We start from the raw sequence: 20,546 nt of genomic DNA on the forward strand, positions 1-20,546 counted from the left end.
TAATAAAAGCAAGCCTAAAAGTTAAAATAATTTAGGTGTTTAGCACTGCAAGCATACTACTCACCAGTTTGGCATGCTGAGCACTCACAGGGTCAGCATATTGTAAGAGGGCCTGAAATTGGTTGTTCTTCGTGAACGTAATTATTTTCAAGACTGTACCAAATTTGGAAAAAATCTGCAAGATAATATTTGCATATCTCATTATCTCATTTCCAGTAAGTTAATTTCATATTGATCTCCATTATTAGAAGCAGAAACAAAAGTTATCCTTTCACCTTGTTAGCTTTCCAATTTAAAAATTTAAGGTTTTAAACTACACCATGGGCATTGTTTAACTTGCATCATGGCATCAGACTAGAAAAACATCAGGGTGACTGAACTGCCCCCTTAATTTATTTGTTATGAATTCTTACACAGGAAGATTCACATACACCTTCACAAACTGGAACTTTTCCAAGAATTTCAGGGATACTTAAATGCAGTCAAGCTTGCATTTTAAACATGAAGATTAAGTTAAGCAACCACAGCAGTCAGCAGGAACTTTCCATATAGGCTACTGCCTAAATGACTCCTGGACACAGTATTTGTTTCCCCCTACCCTCACACAAGGACATGTAGTAGTAGCTACTTCTGCTAAACCCTAAACAGAATTTGAAGAGCTGTTTCGAAAACATAAATATTTGTCCCTTGCACTGTACCAGACTGTAATCCAATTAAAATGGACCAGCAATCAAATCCCTGGAAATTAAAGTCTGGCCAGATTGGGACCAAAAATAGAAGAATTTTGTGTAGGTGTCAGGGTCTCCAGAAAGTAGAAATTTGACAGCTATGTTCAGAACTTGAATTATACAGATAAAAACCACATGCTGTTAGAACACAGACACTGCAAATACAACAATTCACTGTTTGTTGCTACCTCCTCCTCCAGGTCAATCTTCAAGAAGTTGTAGCAACATATTTTACCTGATGCAGAACATCTAGAGTGACAGGATAGAAGAGGTTCTCAACAATGATCCTCAGGACAGGGCTCTGGCCAGCCATTGCCATTCCTGCATCTACTGCTGCAGCTGAGGCTGACAGCGCTAGGTTTCCAGACTGAACAGAATTCACTGCTTGCAGAGCTGCTTGGGCACGCTGCAGAACCAAACATTCTGTTAGACCAACACTTCTGCTTGCAAAAATACACATTCAGCTATTCTCGAGCTTCCTATCTGCAAACTACTAGCAGAACTCAACAGTTAGCAGAACAACAGAAAGCAATTTACTCTTCCTAAGGCTGGGGATGCAATGACTTTATAGCCCGTTTTAAACGTGGACAAGACAGACCACCTCAATCAGTAAGAGCAATGCAAAAAATACAAACTAAATAAAACATGAAGTACTTATGCTACTGCTAGAACCTCACTCAGTATCTACTGATGCAGCAAAATTACTCCACTGTTTAAAAAAAAAAGAAAAAGAAAAACTAGGCTCTTCTGGGGTAAAATACCACCCCCAGAACACTACAGAAGCTGACAAGGCTGAAAGATTAATGCACATCTGCTATAAGGATCCAGGAATGAAAACTGACTTGGAGTTTTCCTGTAGACTCCCCCTCACACATATAACATTATGATGCGCTCACTGTTGTGCATCAGATTCTGGCTTTGTTAGATGCACCGAATAGTAGCATTTCATCTGCACAGCATTAGATGCTCTGATCCTGATGAACGTCAGCCTGAAAAGTGAGAGGAGGCAAACTGGATGTACTCAGCAGCCACCCCTGATAAGGAGGCACAAGTAACCTGAACTTCTTTCCAGTGTTCCTGTCCTGAAAGATTGCCAAGAGCAGTTGAGCCAAAAAAGGGAACTTTTTACCCTATGCAGAGCATATCTTGCACAGAAACTCTAGACAGCCCAGACAAAGCCTTAAGAACTGCTGTGTTCAAGTGCTGCCTGCCTCAAAGCTAGCACTTAACCAGCAACAGATTGTGCTCTACTGCAGACACAAGTTTTGCGCCCTCAAAGCTTCATTTTATATAAAACTTCCAAATATTAGAAACAAAGGTCCTAAAGCACAAGACATTTAATTAAGTCTTTAGACAGGTATTCAGTTACTGTTTCTAACTAAAGAATGCTAAAAACACCACTTCTCATGATCTCATATTCACTATGCATTTTCTTCCCCCAACATTAAGGCAGTTTTAGCAGCTCATTTAACAGTCCACTGAGACTTTGGGTAAAAGCTATTATGGGAGACCTTATTCCACAAGCTAGAAGCTAGTATGCTCTGTTTAGCACTTTGATAGTTAAACCAAATCTCAAAACCCTCCCAGGCCTACACCAGCAGCACAAATCAAAACAGTAGTGGAGAACTGTCGGTCCCTCCCACCAGTATGACAATGTAAAGAACAAAAACTAACTGCTTGGTTTGGAGAGTTGTCTGTCTTAAGCTCCTTGTGGTTGGAGAACTGAATATAGATGGGCTGGCTTCGAAGGACTGGAGTGACTGTGGTGTAGTAGTTTACCATGGTGTTGGCTGCCTCCTCTGTATTCATTTCTATGAAAGCCTGTGCAGAAGTCAAACCCAACAGTGACACATTATCAAAGCAGCTCACACTAGGAGACAACATTTAAGAGTACACAACAGCATAAGGCAACTGATAACTTTAGGAGAACCTCTAGCTGAACTGTAACTGTATCTGATTTTCACAGCTGCATTTACATGCAAATTTTTGTACACAGAATTGTTTAAGAACCAACTGTACATAGAACAAAAGAGGATCTACACTGTCCAGACTGATTTAATGTTATGTTTCAGTCTCATCCTAAGATCTCCTTGCTACATATATTTAGGAAACTGGCAATGACAGAAGCATCTGCAAGAACACAAAAATACAGCAATAACCCAGACTCTTAACACTTATGATATTAAGCAATTTCCCATATTTCTCTACAGAGCAGTAAGCTCACTCACTGTTCCATACCTTTATGGTCTTCTCTACTTCAAAACAAAAATGTAAGGGATCATAGCAAATCATTACATTAAGTACTTACACATAATCACACCATGCAATATATCAGAGGCACATTTTCATAATTAAGATTAAAGGCATAGTATTTTAAGCAATGATTAAAAGTTGGCTTGCTTTCTTACTCCTTAATTTGCAAGACAATTTTAGTTACCAAATTAGTGCACACCTTCTGCATTACCCAAGAGTGTTTTAGTTTTACTCAGCTAATTTATCATATCTCTAAAGGTGTCCTTAATATGCAAAGTTACACTGGTGGTTACTCAACTGTCAAGCCAGCTTGCGTGAAAAAGGCCAACTCATGTCACTGCTGTCCAAATAATTTACCTGATCTGTAATTTTATAATTAGCATTATGCCTGGTTTTAAGTGACAACCTATAATTATGGACTTGCCTCCTTGTACAGCCTGAAAACAGTATTTTCTACAGCTCATGGGATAATAATGGAAAAGTAAAATAATAGTATGCAGAAGTTATTGACTCCTAATACATGACAGTTGTTTAAACAACTCAGATCTGCTTTACTGATGACAAACTCATCAAGCCTTTGACATAACCCCTGCTTTCAATTATGGAGACAATACCTGATTTTTTCCTTTCAACATTAGAAGATTGGTGACCTTGCCAAAAGGTAAGCCCAAAGAAATTACTTCTGCCTCTGTGACGTCACTGGGGAGTTTACGGACGTGGATTACTCGGGATGGGACCCCAGCACTTCTACTATCGCCTTTGAATTTTTTGCTGTCGTTTCCATTAGCTGTAAAAAGCAAGAGTTACTGCTTATTAGAGTGGGTTTGAAAGAATATGCACACTTACAACTTTTGACAGTTTGTGCTCTCCATCCAGTTATTACTCTATTACAGAGAAATTCCAAAGTCTAATTTAACTAGAGTCTGAAGACACATGGCTTCCCCCCCTCCCCCAAATTACATGATGCAAGTGACATAGCTGAATGCCACTGCAATGGAATCAGCTCTCCAGTGGCCATTTTACAGCCTGTTTACAGTACACACCCACCCACACTTCTACTTTGTGTAGGTATGAGCCACTAATTCTAGACTGCTGCTTTATTCCTTTTCACTTTGACTGGTGTTCTTGGCAATGAAGTGGTTTGAAGGGGACCTCTTAAGGAAAGTGATATTAAAACAAATACGAACCAAAGCATAATTTTAGATCAGATGGATTATACATATGGCAAAGACTGTCAGCAGCACACCACCAAAGACATGAGCTGACACAGTCTGGCAGGGAGGCCACTGGCAGACCATGAAGGGCCTCAAAAGACAATGGTAGCCCAAAGAAAGACAATTCAAGACACTGACAAGCAGAGGGCAAAATCTGGCCTGAGCACCCAAGGATATTGCCTTGGGTGGGATTACTAACCTCTAGATGGTTTAAGACTCGCAAATAGCAGCAAACTACTACATACAGCCAAAATAACCCTACATGAAATTCAATTGTGCTTTAAGTGTAACAATTTACAGCAAAACCTGCACATTTTAATTCTGTAAAATCATTTTAGCAACTGTCCTGCAACAATTTTATTCAGTCTACTAACCTTTCAAGGGTATAGGGCAGAAGTCTATTATTATTCAGCACTGTCCTACAAAAGGCCTAGTAAGTACTAAAAATAAAGATATTTTAAAATCAAGACTAAGTGGGGGGGAAAACCAGACATTCTCACAGTATTTGCAATATAAATTGTTATTCTTTTTTATAGGCAATATTACCTGCAGAAGAAGAGTTGCTGCTCATGATAAAGGGTCCGTTAGTAACACAAGTAGAGAAAAGCTCGTCAGATCCCCGCTGGAAAAGAAAAGATGAAAGGTAAACTGACAGCATTTTTACCAAATTCTATTCAGGTACTCCTAAAGCAGAACAATTGAGATTAAGCTGTAGAGGAGCTGAACAGAAGCGTAAGTGAAAATATACTGACAGTGGGCTGTGAACCTCACCTCCATAAATTAAGTATAAGTAAGATCCAATTTAGTAATTGAGTAGCACCATCCAATCTCTCTCTTCAGCTAAGCATTAGGAATCTTAGAAGTTGAAGCACTGTGGAATTGTCTGAAGCCACTAAATGCAGCGTTCTGCATTGATATTCACATTCTCCTAGTCTATCTAACAAAACAGATTTCTGACTACTCCTATCAGACAAGATTTTCATTCTTTTAGGTTAAGCTAGAACAATACTGTAGTTGATCAGGAACAGCAAAACAGATAGGCCTCCTGGCGTTCATCAAGAGGACAGATACTATTTTACTGGGGGTTACCGGGAGTAAGGAAGCCTTAAGCAAAAGACAAGTTACCAGAAGCTGGCCAAAACTGTTAGCGTACGACTTCGCAATTATGAACCCAAGATGTGTATTTTCCAGTTACAAGCAGAAGATGCAACTTTCAGAAATTGAGACCTGAAACAGATCTCCTCCCCCTCCTACTCCAAAAAAGGGCAGATCAGTAAAGCAAAGCTACTAGCAAAAAGCTACTCTTCAAATTTTACAGCAGAAATAGGTCTACATTTAGTAATTTGGATTCTAGTGCAAACTAGTCTGATCACTGCTTTGTTGTCTTCTAGCCACAATCCCCAGAACAGCAGCAACAGCTTCTAGGACTACAGTACCATAAAGTCTCAGCAAGCACATTTAAGTCAAAAGACAGGCTAGCATTCTGAAGCAGAGAAACCAAAGTACCACAGGTACAAAATCTTAGTAATCCCATCCTCTGTTGCCTCTCACACTAGGAGTTGTTCTACATTAAAGTCAACATGGCTACTTGCAAAACAAAAAGCTGTGAGTAGCACAGCATATCCCAACACCTCGATTCTTTGATTTTTTTTTTTTACTGCAGCACTGTGCATTTCAACTCTATGGAGGAAGAAAGCATTTGACAAAAAATTCTAAAATGAGCTGTTTCTACTAGAATTTGACTACCTAAACAAACTGGTATTGCAGAATTACAGAAATGCATTTATTCTAGGCTTTTAGTAGCTGTAGGTGTAATTCCATCTACTTGCACAAAGTTATTGAATTGCAGGCACCCGGCACTTTTCCTCCATTCCCTACAAATAAAGTTAAACAGACCTATGGAACAGATTACTGTACACCATGTATGTGTTTCAATTGATTACAGCATTCCCTGTAAAGTCACCCAAATTACCTCAACTGACCAAGAGTAGTCTAACCTAAGTAGGAGGTATGAAAAACACTACTAAGACAAAAGCAAACAAGACTACAAATTACTCCTTAGCACAATCTATACTTATATACATAATACAGCTTAAAATCAGTATGGCTTAATTTCAAATAAGTTACATAGAAGACTTCAAATCCCATTGTAAACTGTGAGCAAACATGATAATATAAATCTAACACACAAAAGCACTCTCTCATAATTTTCTACATCACTCTAACACAGAAATACCACACTAAAAAGCTTTCACCAACAGAAAAAAAAAGAACAGAGCTCATCCCTGCCTTGGCTAACTCCCACCCATCTTTGATGGAAACATACCCCGCTTCACACTGTGGCCACCAGACACTCTACCTTCCACCATGCCCTATATCTGGTGGCACCTGCAGAAACAGTATCTGTGTGACAACAAAAGCTCTCCGCTCACTTCCCCAGCAAACAGGTTGGAAAAGTAGGTCACACAGAAGCCCCAGAACACCACATTACAGACACAGGTTTGGGTTTTTTCTTTCCCCCTCAAATCTTGAATTTCTTGTTTGACTACTCACTGCTAGCTCTTCAAAGACAAGCTCAGGGACTTTGATGTCCTGAATACAAGAAATTAGGCCAGGTTCCAAAACCACAGTTCATGTGCTGCTGCTGGTCACCTGCAAGCACTGACCAACTTCCACAAAGGCTATGGGCACCAAGCAAGGTCATCTTCTTCTAACATGGTATAGTAATTAGGAATAGGCCTTTTAACAGCTGTTCTAATTAGCACTTGGATTCCTGGGTACAGCAAGAGGCAAGCTAGTCTGGGAGGCTATTAGACTGTGATTCCATCCTTTTGATGATTCTAATGCATAATTCCAAGGCTAAAAAAAAATCCACCAGTTTACTGTAAAAACACTCTTGTGCCTTAACTGCTGCAAACACTACAGGTACAGCTTTACTTTCTGTGGCCCAGGATACAACTGGCAGCTATTTACAAGAACCACCCACCAGCAAACAAAAGCCCTACCAACACAGACAAGTGTTTACTGGCCTCAGGAAACCCCTTGCATCGGCCCTAATGGACCTTGAACTTCTTAAAAAAATGTTCTTAAATAACTCGTAAATTTCTGAACATACAGAACTCCAGCAGTCCCAGTATGAATCAATCCATCTGTGCAAGCATACTCGGGCAGCCCTTGCAATCCATCATGGAAACACCAGGAGAACGAGCCACATATTTGGCTCTCGTGGAGGCAACACTAGGAAACTATAAACTGGAAAAACAAACATTTATACTATTATGGAAAGAATTTAAATTCCCCAAATTTAACTTTCTTAATGGCTTGTTTAAAATAAACATTTTCTCACATATTTGAAAATTTACTTGCAGGGCACTTTGACAAGGAATGCTTATTGCTGCTGGTTTCCACATGTCAATGTTTCTTTAATGAAAGAGCAATTTCAAATCCACTCCCCTCTTATCTTGGAGACAGTCTACACTGCCCGCTGTGACCAGAGCCAGGAGGCAGAGGGGGATGATTGTTCGACATCAAAAGAAGCAGCAGTCAATTTGTAAGCTTCCCAGCTGGAAGTACATGCAAACGAAGAGGGAACACTGCAGCAGTTGGAAAACTACAATTATTCCAAGGTCTTTTCTCTACACGAGGAAACACAGGCAGTAAATACATTGTATTGTGCAGTTATACAAAAATTATTCCACAGAGACTCCCTTTAAAAGAATGGCTTTTAAAGTGCAAACCTAAGAGGAGCATACCCAGTGCACGAAGAAGTTACACTGGTTACACAGTGCTGCCATCCCCACAAGGGTACAGACCCATGCTGCCAAGCTTCCCACAGCAGAAGGAAGTTGCACCAACTATGACTTTTCATCAGCATTTGTTCTTCCTCCATTACTGCTGGAGCTGATCTCAGATAACCACAAGAAATCTCTATTGACACTTTTTATTTTTGAATGACCCAACCTGAGGCAAATAAAAAACAAGCGCTCTGTTAATCTGCACTCAGGAACTTCAGCAGGAACCTGTATCAGTTGTCTGTCTTTACACTTGCAGTGATTGCCATAATCTCTTTCCAGACTCTAATGTCTTTTTTTTTTCCTGTACCTGTCAGGAGCTATAAGCTTTAAAACCATGTTATAAATTCAAATGCTCCATACCAAGTATCCTAATTGAGTAGAGCCAGAGGAACCAAAGGAAGCCTGGTTGTTTTAAAAGGTTTGGAAGAGTTTCTCACCAACAACATATCCACTGGGTGTTTTGAATAATATTGGAAAAGCTATTGATCCTTAAGTACTTTAAGTTTAAAACTATGCAAACCCAAACAGCTGTATGGGTGCTCAGCTGCTCACCAGCATCAACCCACAACACTACTTTTCTACCTTTTTTTTATTCTCCAACTACCATGGGGAGGCCCAGCTGTGCAGTGCTTCATTCAAGACACAGTTCTTCAGATTCTGAAGTTCGTATCCCTGCTCACAAGAGGCATTAATTTATGTTGACATTTCCATTTAGCTAATTCTTTTGCAGCTGGTATTTTTATGACAAGATTAACAGAAGCAACAGTGTGCTAGCAGTAACACTGCTCTACATAAAATTCTTCATTTGAACTAACAAATCTCCTCTTCCTGTTCATAGGAAGCAAATACCACTTCTGAAATTACACTGCCAGACCTTACCTAGACCAGGGCAAGGCTGTTTCTACCACCAAAATCACCAGTCAGCATGCATACTACTACCAGGTAAAACACTGCCTGGGAGCGTTTCTATGACAGCAGCCTCCTTTTGTCTGCAACACTAGCAGCTACAAAAGGTCTATTGCTCAAGCTGCATTAATTTAATAAAACACCCATGCTCCGTGTAGTCTTGCTATCAATACTTCTTTAGTTCCCTTTTCTGAATTGGAGAAGGACAGTCTGCTGCAAGGTAGAATTCTGCTATTTCATATTTTTCCAAGTTATCTTTTTTGACCACCCCCCAAGCCTGTAAGCTTTTTTTTGCTTTAAAGTGTTAACAATTAAGTTCTAAGAATTTTTAATTTGTCTAGGCTTTCACAGCTTAAAAAGCAACTGCTAATTCATGTGAAAACTACAAATTGCCTCACTGTCACTAAGATTTTACCTGAACTTTACCACAGTTTGGAGTGAAGCCAGAGATTGTCCCAGCTTCTACCAGCACACCTAGAAGCACTACAGAAATTCAGCTGCCCTATATAATCCTTTATCTACTTAAGATCCAGTCAGTTATTTTAATTGGATTACAATAGATCAACTGCATTCTGCCTGTGCAAAAGGCTAGAAACAAATACAAACTAAACAACCATAAAAACAGTAATTTCAAGACAAACAGGTGATATTAATCAACTTTCAGAAAGCTACAAGTTACAGGCAGAAAGCAAAATTAAAGCAACAGCAAGAAGACAGGGCATATGGGAAGGAAGAGGACAATGACTAGAGCAGCCAGCAAGCTACAGGCTAGCCAAGCTTAAGATCTATGAAAAAACTACTTCTTTCCCTGGCTCACTGAGGTAATCCTTCATCGCAGCAGCATTCTCTGCCTTTGGATATGGAACACCTTACATTGCTCTAACAATTTTTTAACAGACTAAGGATACCAGTATCAGCAGTATTCTTGCGAGGGACAGGATAGATTTAGGAGGCATACAGGCCATCAGCTAACATGCACTTACAAAAAGCAAAGCAGGCAACAAAGCTGCACCTGGAACTCCTCCACCTCAGAAAACAAAGACTAACAAAAATCTGTACTGTTAGAAGTCCTTGGTCTGCTTTTCTTAACTTCAGATAAAAAAACCCTCTGACAGAAGTTTTGCAACTCTTCCCAACCAGAGCATGCAAGCATTGTTCTTCTACTTCACTTTCCCTATGATTGTAAAAAGATTTTGGACCCAGTATTGGACCCAGTAAGAGACGACCACAGCATTTTACACAGAAAATGACACACAAATCATTGAGAAGCTCACAGAAACCCTTTGCTCTGATCAAAGCAGCAAAAAAATTTCTTTGAGCACAGAAAGAATGAAGGGCCTCTGAAGTATGCTTCAAGGGCTCTGTATGAGGTCAATCCCAGAGGAATGGAAAGCTCAAATCACTTTGCGAAGAAACTAATACAAGCAATCCAGCCTGATGACATCATCATTCACTCATGTTACATTCCTACATTTTTTGCCAAGAGATTCAAGAGCTAGGAATGGACCTAAATTTAAACCACTCGGGAGAAGGATGCCAGTTTTCCTTGTCTTCCACAGAAGACTCAATTCCAGTGAGGTTCACTTATGTTACCCCCATGCGCCCCTCTTCCTGCCCCCCACCTCAAGCACTCTTTAGTCATTTAAAGGTAGAGCACTGTGAAAAGAAACATTCCAATTTGGGTGACAAACAGAAAGCATGAGTCAACTTTTTTGTGAAAGCACCTCTGCAGAACACACCATACAAATGCATCCTCCTTCAGTCCTAGTAAAGTTGGAAAGTTAAGATGAACACAAAATAACTTACAAGATCCTGAAGACTGCTAAGTGAAGTGTGATACTGCTGTCCCACCAGTCTGTAAGCAGCAGTTAACAAGCTCAGTGTGTCACTCATCCCTCCACTGCCCCTCTGACACACAGTTTATCATCTGACTGGAACCAAAAGCAAGAGGTGGGGGAGCGAAAATCAATTTAGTTCACTAAATCGCTCATTGCACCCCTGTATCATTTATCAAATTAAATCCAACCCTGTAGTCAGCGTATTACATTGATACAGTGAATCTGTGGTGGAGGCATTAGCCTACCTGGCAGGCTCAGAGTACATACTTTTTTTAAACCATGCTCTGTTCAGCTGGGGCCAACAAACACCTGTCACCTACCACTTAAGGCTTTTTAAATTGTTATAACCTCACTCTTGTCTGGACAAGATTTAGTCTAATACCTTCACAAAAGAGCCAGCACAGTAAACTTCCCACTAAGATTCACAATAGCATACTGGATACACACACATTTTCAGTATCTTTGAAACTAGGTTAGTTGGTCAAAGCATTGCAAAGAATTTAGTCCTTAGGAAAATTTTCCTACCATATGTACTGCCACAATAGCTGCTACCATTTCTATAGTACACAGAGATTTTTTGAGTTCCTAAAAGACACTGGAAACCTAAGTATTACACTAAAGCAATTGCTCATACAACCCAACACATGATTTTGCAACAAGATGCATTATGAGCTCAAGCACACACCAGCTTTAGCAGGAAGCCGGATCCTCAACCCACTCATCTCATCAGCCCCTCCCTGACTTTCTCAGTCTTTGCTACTATGGAGACACTCTGTGAAACAAACCTGCCCTTTGAGCAAATAAAAGGTGTGGCCATTTTAAATAGCCCAAAATTCCTAAACTTCAAGTACTGCAGTAATGCAGTCATTCTGGCTTTGTAGGGTAGCACACACCCAGGCTTTATGATATACTGTTCCCAAGTTGAAACTTAACTAGTAGTCAACCTTGAGCTTTTTAAATCATTGCAGTGGAACAGACAGGTCCTTGGTAAAGCTTAATACAAATACTATCAGAAAGAAATACTGCTGGATGAGTCATTTTGGGAAATTGGAACCTATGAAAGAACATTTTGTGCCCAAATCTGTAAAGGGCAAACTGAACATGCAGGTTTAGAAGGAACTCCACACTAATTCAATCTCATCTAAATTGCGGTTGTGTAATAATTACAATCTGCTTTGGCAAACACTGAGCAATCATTACATTGGGATTACCAAAACACACTTGCTGAACTAAGCACAGTATTCAACAAGTTTTCATATGAAGCGTGGAAGACAGCTATACCAGAACCACATAGAACTCGAAATTAAATAATGGTTACTGTTCTTGCTAGTGTGAGGTGACCACAAATGTGGCACCAGCACATCTACATTTTCTAGTTGGACAATACTTGAAACAAATGTGACTCAGAGACCAAAGTCTATCCCTACACTTCTGCGATTAAAAAGATAAAAGTTCAATAAATTAATGTGTGTTAAATATTTTGCTGTTTTTTTTAAATCACAGGTTGAGGACAAAGTAGGCCTGAGGTTAAAATAGAATATTTTCTACAACCATTTTATTAACTGATCATTTTCTAGAAAGTCTCACACAATTTCATTTTCATCTACAACAGGAGTCACAGCTGGTTGCCATTCCAAGTGCAAATAAGTTGAGCTAACTTCCACACAAAAAAATTGTTTAGATGTGATAGAGAAACTGCTTTAAAGATCTGATAGCCAATAAGCCTGTGGTAGCAATCTTGCTTAGCACCTGTGCTTCAACCAATAGCTTAAACTCCTGTTAAACTTAATACAGATTTAAACAGTTTTCATAACCCAACCAGAGGGTTTACCAATTGCCCTGCGAAAGACAGTTATCTATAAATTGAAGACGCAGGTGCATAAAAACTGCATGCAACACTAACACAGATTAGACCAAGCTATTTACCAAATCCATCTGACACCATGCTTGGCAAAAGACACTACCATCCATGTACCTTGCTACCAACATGTGGCTTACATGTGTGATCATGCCTGTTGGAGAGGCCACAAGAGCCAGCTTGTTGCAGCCTCTAACTAAAGCCATAGGAGGGGACTGGAATTTCCTCACAACATTCTTGGCCTGCTGCCTGAAGCCATAATTACTGTTCCCATGGCAAAGATCCTGGCTTGATCACAAATCACTTCTATGCAGTCAGCCTGTATCACACTGTAGCAAACCCCGTTTTAAAAATTAACTTCTCAAATGCCACAGAAGTGTACTTTTTGTTTCTGGAAGCATAATCTTTCAAAAAGAGTTCAACTTAACCAAGAAACTACAAGATTATTCAGCACCTAAACTATTCTGAGACTTTTTCCAATCACTGAAACACAATTTCACTTGAAGAATAATGACATATCATAGTTCATACTCTTTCTAGTAAGTCAGTCCTGCTCAGAGACCGTTGCAGCTTAAAGAGATAGTGATATCTAGGCAAATTAAAAGGAAGGGAAAGGAGATAGAGTGATCTTGATCAAATTACTTGGAAGAGGCAACTGCAGGGGTCAGACCCAGTACCTTAGAGTTCAAATACAGTGCCTCCATCTTAAGGCCATACACTTCCTTTTCAGACAGCAATGAAATTATGGAAGAACTAAGTCTTAAATCGTATGTTTCTAATCTGCAGGACATTCCAGAAGGCTGTGAATCAAGAGCCCCAACCAGAATTGTAATGAGCTTCCTAAACAAATTCACACACTTTAAACTGAAGAGCCTGTGGACTAGGCTAGATGTGAAGCCCAGGAATGCCTACTACTATTACCATCCTGATTAAAAACAAGACCATCAGGCAGTACAGTGCTCAAGTAGTAAGCCATAAGAACATCTGGGGACTACTTAAGTTACAGAACCTAAATACAACGAAGACCTCAGAATGATTAATAGAAGTGCATGTGAGTACCCTTAATATGTAAATTAAGTATGTGAGAAAATCCTAAAAAAAGGTGCCAGCACCCTCCCTTTTAAAACAATAAAGTAGAGCAAACTGATACATACTTTCATAAAGTCCTCAATTTGGAAGTTCAACTTAACAACTGGGAACACTTAACAGCAGGAAGACAACCAAGAGGCCACTGTAAGTTATCTTTGACAATTTGCTCAGCCATGTTTTAAGTCACAGGCACTTTTCCTACTTGTCTGAAAATTCTCCAACTTTGCAACATTCCAGTCACAAGAACAGAACATCAAAAAGGTCTACTGGTGTCTCATAACATATCACCTCAAGTATGACAATAGCTGACAGCTTTTGGGGACTGTTTCCAATACCTGAAACTTCATGGCATACCATTCCTACCTTCGTTGTACATACATGGCAAGAATGAATAAGTTTACAGCGCAGATTAGAAACAGTTTTCCAGCTCAAATTTTCATGTCTAATTCAGAAGCTCAGCCAGCAAGCTCTTGTGAGCACAGCTTTCAGAATAGATGCTAGCAAAGTAGTCCCATCTCCACCTGAATCTCATTTCTATGTATATGTTTTATAAAGTCAGCAGATGACAAAACTACACTTCCACAGCATTATTTTAAGTTATCAAGCAATTATAAAGAACATCTGCTTCTGAAGGGGGGAATCAGTTAATCCTTGAAGTGATTTCAGTGATGCCCCAGGGATCAAACAAATGCTGATGGATGAACAGAGCTCTATCACTGTAGTTATTTCAGCAAAGGCAACACTGAAATGCTTCTATGATATTACAGAAACCTTCTTCTGCATTCCCTTCAAACTACTTACTGGCAAACCAAAGGAGGGTAGATTGAAGTGAAAGCAACACAAAAGCAACAGCAAAATTTCAGAAGACCTGTAGCCAATGAGGTTTTACACTTACCACAGAGATAACTATTTTAAGAAGCAACTGATACATGATTTGATTACACAGCTTTTTGAAACAGAGATGCCTGTACCTCTCTCCATGCAAGAGTCCTGCAGTCAGAGGATCTTTAGTACTACAGAACAAGCAGAGTATGGGGAAACTGTCTGGACGTAGCTAACCTGCACACAGCCACGTAGAGGATGCAGGCTTAAGAGAAGCCTTCGCTTTGTTACTAGCTGTGCGCAAACAGGATTCTAACTCACCTAAGCAAATCCATGACATGAGTAACACGTTACACCATAACATTAAAGAATGTACTTTTATTACATGATCTGCATTAGCATATTCAATGACTTATTTAAACAAAATCAGGTAACACGGCTATGCCAAAAATAATTTTAAAACTTACCTTTATCAAGATGATTCAACTTCCCTTTTTGCTTCTGCCACTCTTTAAATTTTGATTCAACTTTCTCAAAACCTGCCTTGTCTGACTTGACAAGAAACCTCATTTTTGATGGATGCTTTGTCTCACCACTCCCCACCCCACTGTACAACTGGCACAATCGTGGTCACAGTTCTGTCCTGTGCTAGGAATGAAAGCACTTGGATGGGATTTCTCCCAGTCCTCATCTTAGACATGTGACTGTACTGCACTAGGGACTGAGATCACCCCACAGATGGGAGTGATGAGGCACACAATACCACATCCTGAAGCTTTTCAAGATTCACTGAGAGTACTACAATTACAGTTTTAGAAGCTTCCTGGTCAAGTTTAGTTATGTAAAACCACTTCTTAAAGCTGCAGAAACCTAAAGCTGCAAATTACACATTGTTAAAACCGAGGGGACTTTTACCTAGATTAATGAGTTTACTAGAAGATGTTGTATCAAACTGCTCTACAGCAGTCAAGATGACATAGTCCACCATTTATAATGGCTATGAACTATTAGCCAACCTTATTGTCCAGGCTCAAGCCCTTCCTCCTCCTCTGATGGCAAACTGAACTCCTTGTAGCAGACAGCATTCTCAACCAGAACCAGACACTATCATGGCACTACAGTTAATTCAAATTTCAGATTCTCATGAGATAAAGTTGGAATAACCTTTCCCCTACTGCTATTAAATAGAGCCCCTTCAGGCATTTAACACTTCTCAAACCCTAAAGCACTAACAAACATGCCTATGCTTAACAGCAGTCACATCTAATTTTGTACTTCCAATACAAAAAACTATTTGCTGTCTAGGAGCAAATTCTCTCTAATGCTTCTACTTCACTTATGTAGACCTGACAGAGCTCACACTATACAAGCTCAGCTCTACCTCAGATGAGTTCTATCACACACTGCATCACTTCACCAGCCTATTCAAGTTGCCACATGCAACTCTCTCAGTCAATAATGAAGATGCTAACAACACACAATTTGGGCCATTAAAAAAAGCTGGCAGATTACTACGTTGAGGGCCAACATTCACACACATACTATCTAATAAAAAGAACTCACAGGGCTGAACTTACTGTAATCCTGATCCCAGAGCATTAGCTACAATGTTCACAAAGTGAAATGAAAAACCTTTAATACATGAAGGAGTGCCAGTCTATCCTGCACATTCCAGTTTAACATTTCACAGGAATGAGCTTTTATCCTGTGAACACAACAGCCTATTACCACTCACAGCAGATAAGGAGGCTCCCGTCAGCACTTTGAGTTTCAGGGCTAAGTCTGCACTTTCAAAACCTGAGACTAGAAGGGTAAAGGTCATATTTACTGTACTCAAGAGATAAAAATCAACAGCTAAACACTCAATTTTTTGTGGCAGAAGGATTTTTGACATATAACTGAATAGGAATTCACATAAACAAAGGGAATAGAGTTCTCAAAAGAAAAAAGACCAATTTCTCCATTGAGAAGCATTGTCTAGCACAAAAATAACAAGCATGGCTTGACATTTTAGTAGGGGAAAGGGCTGTTTCTAAATGCAGTAAAGTTCTTTTCTGAGAGTTGATAATCAATGTCCAAACGCCAAGAGCTAAATGCTGAGCCATAATACAAGTTTTAAATGCACATGAAACTAAATTACCTTCTGGTTAAAACCAATTTACATGGTACCAGAAAAAAAAACCCTTTAAAGCTGAAGATCTACATTTGGTGAGGCTAAAACTAGGTCAGATGCTGAGCAGTGTAAAAAGAGAGAAAAAGTGAGAAGTGCCTACCTTTGTACCAACTGTTATATCTTGGACAATGCTGTAGAAAAAAGAAAGAAAAGGATTAAAAAGTTAGATAGGTTTGCCACAAATATCCAGCATAGTTTACAGTAGTAAGAAAAAAAGCAAGTCAAAGTGCACAGTTGTCTTTGCAAGTGAGCCAAGGACAGTTTATACAAAGAAAAATTATTAGATGGTGATGGTGGAGACCCAAGACCCAGCAGTGCTAGAAAACTGCAGCTCTTCCACTTCCTATAGTGGAGCTTGCTCTTTTTGCAAGGGTACCACGGGGGGCTAAGACCAAGAAACCCACAGTTAACACAGCCTAGCATTCTTCACAGGAATGTGATGCGATTCAACCACCACCTCAGACTAAACCAAGAGCAAAAGTGTCAAGACTCCACTCCATCACCAATATTCACTTCTGCAATTCTTAACAACCTTATACTCAAAGGAGTAACCTCTGCTAGGCTGCAAAGAGGCTATCTCTAGCAAAATTATCGAGTCAATACTGAAGACTACTAATGCTACAGTTCCAGTGGTACCACAGACAGACAGCACACACCACGCTGAGTTTGGGCTGTTTTCTCAGCCAAGCTAAGAGTCTGTGCCAGGCTTACAGCAGCCCTCCAGCCACGCTAACACCACTGGAGCCAGACCAGTGCCAGACTAACAGAGCACAATTAGAAAGAGCAGGGAAGAGGTCCAGGCAGCTCCCAGATTGGGGTATGCCTGTACACAAGATTCCTCTATTAATTCTCTTCTACTTAGGAAAACAAATAGTACTTCTCCCTAACACAGACCTGAAGGAAAAAGCAGTTATTAAACTCTACCATATATGCTTAAACCTCCTAAAATGAAACTTCCCGATTAACTAGCATGAATAGCGTTAGCTGTACCTCAAGCAACTTGTGCTAGCTCTTGTCAGCAGCAAGCATCATATACCACGACACACATCTACTTAGAGCAACTTCTTTTACTGACAGAATCAGAATGACTTCTCTACAGCTTGGCATGTTGTACCTGGGTAATCTTCCAGAGTAGTACAGTACCTATACGTTACTCTCTTTTGTGGGAGTGCTCAAGACAGTCTAAGGATTTCAGTTACACCCTTGCATTGAAGATTATATCTTCTTTTTGTAACTCCAAACCACTGTAAAGCAGCAACATAAAACTGAGAGCAGAAATTATCATTTTAGATTGACACATATGCAGCACTGCCTTTTTCAACTCCTATCTTTCAAATAGATGACCATAATTCGAGTAAAGGATCCAAAAGTGGCTGGCTAACAGACCTGCAACAACTTCAAGGAAACATGGCAGAGAAGCAGAAGGCAGGGCAGTCATTCTTAAAACAGCAACATGAAATCTGAAGTACTCAAGAACAATTCTACAAAGAGATTTAATGCTAGAGAACTCGCATTAGTAGTTGTTCCTTCCCTATGATCCTGCAACAACTCGTAAGTTTTCAGGGTATTAAATACTGTTCAATCTTACTAAGTCATTCACATTTCACCAGCTCCACAAATAAGCCATAACACAAGTATGAGCCAGCTCAGCTCCTCATACTTCCTCTTCAAAACCAACCTGCCATGTCATCATAACCCAGCACTTTACAGCTGGAGTTACAGTCTGATCCAATGGCTGCTGCCAGGAAGCCACGCGATAGTTTCTTTTTTTCAAGTGAACTACTTCAAGAACACTGTATGAGAATGCCGGGCTTCGCGATCCCCTGGTGTCTGGTCACCAATGAAGACAGATGGGTTTTGCTGCACTCTGAAGGCCAGCAGTAACGAACTAATGAAACCCATCTGCACATATCAGTTTAAAGAATCATAATCATCCTATTTAGAATTACTAAATATTCTATGAGCATGCATTTCTACACATTTCTCCAGTTAAAATTCATACATAAACCCAGTAATTTTCATAACCTTAAAATTATTGCCAGCAAAGCATAAGAACAGGGAATCTCCCATGTTTCCAAAATTCTTGAACTTACCCCAGAGCAATTTCTCTTACTTCCTGTTCCTCTTGTGGGCCTCACACACAGGAAATGTTTTACATAAAGTAGCCTTAACAGGGGATAGTATTTAAAATTATCCAACAGGAAGAGCTTTCTTATTTGCCAAGAATTATTGATTCCTGGAATATTGTTGTAACCCATTTGATAACAAATGGCACATGAAACAAGCACCAACAGTATTTAAGAATTTTTATTCAAGAAATGTGCAATATACTTCCAGTTCACACACCCCCTCAACAAATTATCATCTCTTAAGCTTCCTTCTCTTCTCCTATGTCAATCTTAAGTACGAGATTAAAACTTTCCTCATTTCTGAAAGAGCAGGCAATAAAGCCTTTCATAAAAATTACTTTTTACATGGAATGGTATAATTCCTACTCAATAAGGGGAAAAATTAAGCAGCACCAGTAAACCTCTAGGTCATTTTCCAAAGCAGCATTTCCCATATGAACTCCTCACATGCTTTAACAAAGCAACTTATTCAAACGGGATCATTTGAAAAGCACAGCTACATATCATTTTAGGTAGAAGCAGACAGAAGCAGCCTGTAGCCAGAGGCCACTCACTGCCAGCTAGGCAAAAACGTGAAACCATTTTCAGAAGCAGCTTTCCAAGTTTCAACAGGAGACAGCTTTCACAGGATAAACAGACCATGCACCAAGATCTTCAAAAGATAATGGATAACTAAGATTCATGTTATACTAAAATTCCTACATTCAAGTAACTATTTTAATATACACAGTAAATCAGCTTTCCTAGGAACTATGGTGAGGACAGCTGATAAACTGATTTTTGCCATTAGAATGTATGATCTCATATGCTGAAGATTATTTTTTTAAATATCATTCAGCATGATGAGCAACTTGTTAAAAGAAGCAGAGCAATCTGAACTGCATCCTGGACTGTAAAAATTAATTGTAAGATACACGATTTTTATGGGGTTTTTAGATGAAAACAACACTGAGACGCCACTTTTTCAGTGTGTAAAAAAACCAGACATGTGACTACGCCTAATTCTCACCAGACTAGTGTTCCGAGGCAAGAAGCGAGGAGGCAATAATTTGGGCTTCCCGTACTTAAGGCTCTGGGAAAACAAACTGCTTACTCGGAGGCCTTTAGAAATATTTTAACAACTGCGCTCTAGATGAAACAAAAATCAGATCACTAAAAAAAATAGGCCACACAAGAGAATTACGAAGACCTCACTTCTGACAGAGTTGCCTTGATAAAACATCAGTTTTAAGGCAAACACTTCTGAAGCGAGGCACCAGACAAGGTGGTGATCAAAGAGAAATCAGTGCTGCCCAAGATAAAAGAGTCGCACTCCAGAAAAACGAGACGAGTCAAACAGTCGCGGAGGGAAGTTTTATCTCGAAGGAGTTCAGAAGTGGACAACAGAAAGAGGAGGGAGCACGAGAACAGCTCTGCTCCGCCGCTGCAGCTTTACCTACGCCTCTCAGGTAACACTGCAATGGAAACCGGCCTTCGAGCGAGCCTCCCGCCGTGCCCGGGAGCGTTACAGCTCCTTGGAAACTGATGCAAAACTTGCGCTGACCGAAAAACTGCTCACAAAAGAAAATCCAGCCAGAAACACACACACACACCCCCCCCCCCGCACCCCACCCCCCCACCCCCGCTTGCGAAAGCGCCAGACAATAGGAGCAAGGCCCCGGCGTGAATCAGCTGCCAGACCCGGCTGCGCCCCCCCCCCGCCAGGTGCGCCCGCTCCCGGTACGCCGTTTCCCCACTCCCGC

The 20,546-nt window shown here is 40.1% G+C and overlaps 1 protein-coding gene across 3 annotated transcripts in view; it reads right to left on the reverse strand.

Annotated features, from left to right (window-relative positions):
- The window catches only part of PTBP1 (polypyrimidine tract binding protein 1), a 31,749-nt gene that overhangs the window by 10,444 nt on the left and 759 nt on the right, over positions 1-20,546 (reverse strand). For 2 of the 3 annotated variants that reach the window (XM_069790634.1, XM_069790633.1), the window contains exons 2-7: positions 16,776-16,806; positions 4,742-4,817; positions 3,596-3,768; positions 2,403-2,549; positions 964-1,134; positions 65-175 (exon numbers count right to left, since the gene is read on the reverse strand). In XM_069790634.1, the coding sequence (XP_069646735.1) occupies positions 65-175; positions 964-1,134; positions 2,403-2,549; positions 3,596-3,768; positions 4,742-4,817; positions 16,776-16,806 (709 nt within the window). The remainder of the gene's footprint in view (positions 1-64; positions 176-963; positions 1,135-2,402; positions 2,550-3,595; positions 3,769-4,741; positions 4,818-16,775; positions 16,807-20,546) is intronic. The other variant, XM_069790635.1, reaches the window with a different exon arrangement.

The sequence above is a fragment of the Haliaeetus albicilla genome, chromosome 8 (assembly GCF_947461875.1).
Source record: "Haliaeetus albicilla chromosome 8, bHalAlb1.1, whole genome shotgun sequence".
In the NCBI taxonomy this organism is placed as follows: domain Eukaryota; kingdom Metazoa; phylum Chordata; class Aves; order Accipitriformes; family Accipitridae; genus Haliaeetus; species Haliaeetus albicilla.